Raw genomic sequence first — 5,748 nt, 5'->3', positions numbered from 1 at the left:
ATAAGCAGGATGAGAACATTAGAAACATGCAGATGTCCCAAATGAGTTTACAGAAACAAGTTGCACAAGTGGGTAATTCTTTGAACTTGTGTCCCCAAGGTGGGCTGCTAGGTGATACTGAGCCCAACCCAAAGCAATTGCATGCGGTAAGTACTAGAAGTGGGCTGCAATTAAAGGAACTAGCTCTAACGAAAAGAAGGTGGAAGAGGTAGTAAAAAGCTCCAATGTTGAGGTACCCGTTCCTCAAAAGAAATTACCACCTCCATTTCCACAAAGGCTGAAAAGGTAGAATAAAGATGAATGATTTGGTAAGTTTCTCTCTCTCCTTAAACAAGTTCACATTAATCTACCTTTGGTTAACATTTTGCAGGGTATCCCGAAGTATGCTAAATATATGAAGAACATTGTGGCTAGCAAGAGGAGGCTCAATGAATATGAAACTATAGCACTTACTAAGGAGTGCAACCCAAGGATCCGAAACAGACTGCCCAAAAAGTTAAAAGATCCAGTTAGTTTTACTGTGCAGATAACAATTGGGCAAAGTGTTCATGCCCGGGGGTTGTGTGATTTTGGGGCAAGTATAAATTTGATGCCCTTATCTTTGTATCAAAAGCTTGGGTTGGGTAGTCCAAAATGAACCACTGTTATTCTCCAACTCGCTGATAGATCCATTGTTAGGCCATAGAGGGTGGTAGAAAATGTGTTAGTTCAAGTAGGTTCATTGATTTTTCCGGTAGATTTTGTGGTCTTAGACTTTGAACCCGATCTTGAAGTTCCATTCATTTTGGGACGTCCTTTCTTTCCCACGGGTAGGGCATTGATTGATGTAGTAGTTGTTCAATTAACCATGAGGGCACATGATAAGGTAGAAGTATTTGATGTTTACCGCGCTCTAAAATTGCCTTTTATTTATGAAGAGTTATCTGTTATTGCTGTGGTTGATCGCATAGTAGAGTCACAGTTAGTTGTGCCCGAAAACCCCTTAGAAAGAGTGTTAATAGGTCATAAGAGAGATGAAGACACTAAGGCTCAAGAGATAGAAAATGTCTGAAACTGGCACTTGTGGAGCCTCACAAATAGAGAGTGGAACCATTAGAGCGGGAGTTAGGGCCACCACCCAAACCCCCTCCATTGAGGAAGCCCCAAAGCTGGAACTGAAAATACTACCGACTCACCTCAAGTATGCATTTTTGGGTACTAATGAAACTTTGCATGTTATACTTTCTGCAGAGTTATCTGAAATACAGGTTGGAGCGACATTGAGGATCCTAAAGCGGAGAAAGAAAGTTATTAGATGGCAGATGGCTGACATTCATGGGATTAGTCTGGCGTTATGTATGCACAGAATCTACATGGAAGAGGATCACAAACCAAGTGCACAACATCAACGTCGACTAAATCCTTTGATGAAAGAAGTGGTGAGAAAAAAGGTAATAAAGTGGCTAAATGCTGGAATTGTGTACCAAATCTCTGATAGTAAGTGGGTAAGTCTGGACAATGTGTTCCCAAGAAGGGAGGTATGACAGTGGTAAGGAACGAAAAGAATGAGTTGATTCTTACTAGAACAGTGATCGGGTGGAGAATTTGCATGGATTATCGAAAACTAAATGATGCTACCCGGAAAGATCACTACCCCGTTCTCTTCATTGATCAAATGCTTGACCGACTAGCAGGGCAAGGGTACTATTGTTTCTTAGATGGATATTCCGGTTACAACCAGATCTTGATTGCACCCGAAGATAAAGAAAAAACCTCGTTCACTTGTCCTTATGGTACATATGCTTTCAAGCGCATGCCATTCGAACTTTGCAATGCACCAGTGACTTTTCAAAGGTGTATGATGGCCATTTTTCATGATATGGTGGAAGACTTTGTTGAGGTGTTCACGGATGATTTTTCCATCTATGGGAAGTCTTTTGAGGTATGTCTTCGAAATCTTGATAAAGTACTTGCTAGATGTGAAGACACTAACTTAGTTCTAAACTGGGAAAAATGTCATTTTTTGGTAAGAGAGGGGATAGTGTTGGGACAGAACGTGTCTAAATCTGGTTTGGAGGTTGATAAGGCTAAGGCAGAAGTTATTGAGAAATTGCCCCCTCCCATTTATATAAAAGTTATGCATAGTTTTCTTGGTCATGCAGGTTTTTACAGGCGATTCATCAAGGATTTTTCCAAGATTTCCAGACCTATGTGCAGTCTTTTGGAGAAGGAGGTGAAGTTTAACTTTGATGAGATGTGTTTGAAAGCTTTTGAGATGTAGAAGAGGAACTTAATTGAGGCTCCCATCTTAATTGCTCCTGATTGGGGATTACCATTTGAACTCATGTGTGATGCAAGCGACATAGCAGTGGGTGCAGTGTTCGGACAAAGAAAGAATAAAGTGTTCCACTCGATCTATTACGCAAGCAAGACCCTTGACTCTACACAAACTAATTACACAGTGACTAAGAAGGAGATGATGGCTCTAATGTTCACCTTTGACAAGTTCAGATCATATTTGATAGGTACTAAAGTGATTGTTTTTACTGACCATGCAGCTATTAGGTACCTATTCTACCAGAATGATGCTAAACCAAGGCTGATTCGATGGATTTTGCTTCTTCTAGAATTTGACCTTGCGATCAAAGATAGGAAAGGTACTTAGAATCAAATAGCAGATCACTTATCTAGGTTGGAGGATTTTTCACATGTGAATGAAGGTGAACAAATCCGGGAAGAATTTCCGAATGAACAATTAATGGCATTAGCGCAGACATTGTGAATTTGATAGTAAGTGGCGATTATCCTTTGGGTGCAACCACCCAACAAAAGAAAAATCTCAATCATGATGCCAAGTTCTATATCTGGGATGAACCATTCTTGTTCAAGCAAGGTGTAGACCGGGTAGTGAGAAGGTGCATTCCGGAATCCAAGGGTCACAAAGTGCTAAAAAGTTGTCATGCTAGCCCATATGGAGGTCACCATGGAGAAGAGCGCACTGCTCATAAGGTACTACAATCTGGTTTTTTTTTCCCCTCATTATTTAACGATTCTATTGTGTTTGTGAAGGGTTGTGATAAATGCCAAAGGTTGGGTACTATTTCAAGAAGACATGAGATGCCGCTAAGTAACATTTTGGAGGTGGAAATTTTTTATGTGTGGGGTATTGACTTCATGGGTCCCTTCCTGCCATCTAGTGGAAACCAATACATTCTTGTGGTTGTGGATTATGTTAGTAAATGGGTTGAGGCGGTCTCTCTTCCTTCCAATGATTCAAGGGTGATGATAAAGTTCATAAAGAAGCACATCTTCACTCGCTTTAGCACTCCAAGGGCAATTATAAGTGATGGAGGTAAGCATTTCATTAACCATCTTGTTAAGAATCTTCTTGCTAAGTATGGTATTTGTCATAAGGTTGCTACAACTTACCATTCTCAAACGAGTGGCCAAGTGGAGGTTTCAAACAGAGAGGTGAAGCAAATTTTGCAGAAAACGGTAAATGCACAAAGGAAAGATTAGTTTGAGAAATTAGATGATGCGTTGTGGGCATATAGGGCTGCGTACAAGACACCAATAGGGACTTCTCCCTATCACATAGTATTTGGTAAAGCATGTCATCTTCCGGCAAAATTAGAACATCAAGCTTATTGGGCAATCAAGAGGTTAAATTTGGACCTCGAGCTAGCCGATAAAAAGAGAGTGAATCAGTTGCATGAACTTGAGGAGTTTAGGCTCCATGCGTATGAGAATTCCAAGCTTTACAAGGAAAAGACGAAAAAGTGGCATGACAAATACATAGTTGCTCGAACTTTCACCCCCGGAGAACAGGTACTACTCTTTAACTCTAGATTGAGGTTATTCCCCAGAAAATTAAGGACTAAATGGAGTGGTCCTTTCGAAGTGGTAAGAATGACACAACATGAGGTTGTTGAACTTAAAGGTGAGACTGGCCCTACGTTCTTGGTAAATGGGCAAAGGGTGAAACACTACTTTGGTAAGGATTCAGATCGTGATCGGGAGGCTCTTGAGCTAAATGATGAATGATCCAAGTTGTGTCGTGCCGCGACGTTAAATCAAGCGCTACATGGGAGGCAACCCATGAACAATATGTAATAGATAGGTAGTTCGTGTTTGAAATTTTGATTTTTATTATTTTAGCATAGTTTAAATTTGTAGAATCTAGGAAGTTCTTTTAGGTCTTAGTTTTAGTTAAATGGGATTTTTCATTATTTGTAACTTAGCTTGTAATAGTGAAAAATGAAAAGAAAAAAAAAGAGCGAAATCACTGAAGCCAGGCGCACTGAGTGCCACGCCGCGCCATGCTCCACAATTCAAAGATCAAGTTGGTGCTCGCTGAGAGATGTGTCACTCCTCCATCGCGCTACACTCCAGTTTTTTTAATCCGGGTTTGTTCCCGGATAAAACCGACCCACTCCCCTTAAATCCCTAAAACTCCCCTTTCTTTCCCCATTCTTCTAAAAGCCGCCCAACCCTCCCAAATATACTCTCCAACTCTTCTTCTTCCTCCATTACTCTCCACATTCCTCCATTAACACCTACTCAAAACCTTTCCCTTCCACAAAACCAACTCTCATTCTTCCTTCCTCCACCTATAAAAACCAATACCTACACTTCACCCACTTCCTTTTCTACTCCAACTCTATTTTTCTCTTTTTTTATTTTTTTACCCACTGCCCGTACGACCCCCCCCCNCCCCCCCCCCCAAAAAAAAATTCTAAGTTTATTTTTCTTTTCTTGAGTTTTCTCTTCTTAACAGGTCACAATGGCTCCAAAAGGGAAGAGTGTGGCAGGTTCTAAGTGGAGTAGGAAGGGTGAAGCATTCGGGTCCAAAAATCGAGAAACAGTCTAGAAATTTGGAAAAAAGGTGGTGGAGCGGTACGGTTGGGAATGGTTTGAGTGTCAGCGCGAACCAAAGTATATGGGTGACGAATACGTCCATGAGGTAAGGTTGCAGTCTCAATTTCTTGTTATTTATCGGATTGTGCTTGATTGGGGCTGATATTTATTTTTGATCATCCGGGAGATTGTAATTTGTCTTTAGTTCGTGAGTTTTATGCAAATTGGCTCACTGAAACTAAATATAAAATTGTTCATATTAGAGGTAAGGATGTGAAGTTCAATGCTACGATACTAAATGAATTTTTGGGGACCCCAAATTGTGATTCTGATGACTTAAATACATTGAAGGATAAACCTCCTTATAGGGATATCTGACATACTTTATGTGGGGTAGAGGCCATGGCTAGGTAGGAGCGTAGCAAGGATACTGGGAGACATAATACCCTCAATTTTGCTAATTTCAATCAAGTTGCTAGGGTGTGGTTAAAGATAGTGTGTAGTGTGCTACTACTCGCGAAACATCTGACAGAGATAACAAGGGATAGGGTGGTGTTGGTTTATATGATGATGAAAGGGATGCCCATTAATGTAGGGCTATTCTTAGACAACACATGATGAATTTTAGAAATAATATGAGGTGGCGGTTTTGCTATGGGGGTTTGATCAGCCGATTTCTAAAGGCCCGTGGTATTGAGGAAAAGGCTATGGACATGACCATTGCTTTTCACCCGGATCTGACGGGTAAGCTAGTTGATGTGAACAGGACTGAAGCACTTGACACATCACATGGACCGGTTCTGTCTGCTCAAGAGAGGCAAGCCCGTGACGATAGTGTCATGGCTAGGTTTTTGGGATGGCTGAGTAGCAATTGCAGATCGGTGGACATTTGGTTACTAATGTTGAGATGGA

At 40.9% G+C, this 5,748-nt stretch overlaps 1 protein-coding gene across 1 annotated transcript; it reads left to right on the top strand.

Moving 5' to 3' along the window:
* The first annotated feature begins 1,043 nt into the window (after positions 1-1,043).
* On the top strand, positions 1,044-4,849 carry LOC125855708 (uncharacterized). Its single transcript, XM_049535444.1, has 8 exons — positions 1,044-1,430; positions 1,514-2,212; positions 2,261-2,636; positions 2,753-2,988; positions 3,049-3,331; positions 3,394-3,474; positions 3,614-3,807; positions 4,757-4,849. The coding sequence occupies exons 1-8, from the start codon at positions 1,044-1,046 to the stop codon at positions 4,847-4,849; spliced, it is 2,349 nt and encodes a 782-aa protein (XP_049391401.1).
* The last annotated feature ends 899 nt before the right edge of the window (positions 4,850-5,748 follow it).

This window comes from Solanum stenotomum, chromosome 2 (assembly GCF_019186545.1).
Source record: "Solanum stenotomum isolate F172 chromosome 2, ASM1918654v1, whole genome shotgun sequence".
NCBI lineage: Eukaryota > Viridiplantae > Streptophyta > Magnoliopsida > Solanales > Solanaceae > Solanum > Solanum stenotomum.
This window is presented reverse-complemented; position numbering and strand designations above follow the sequence as displayed.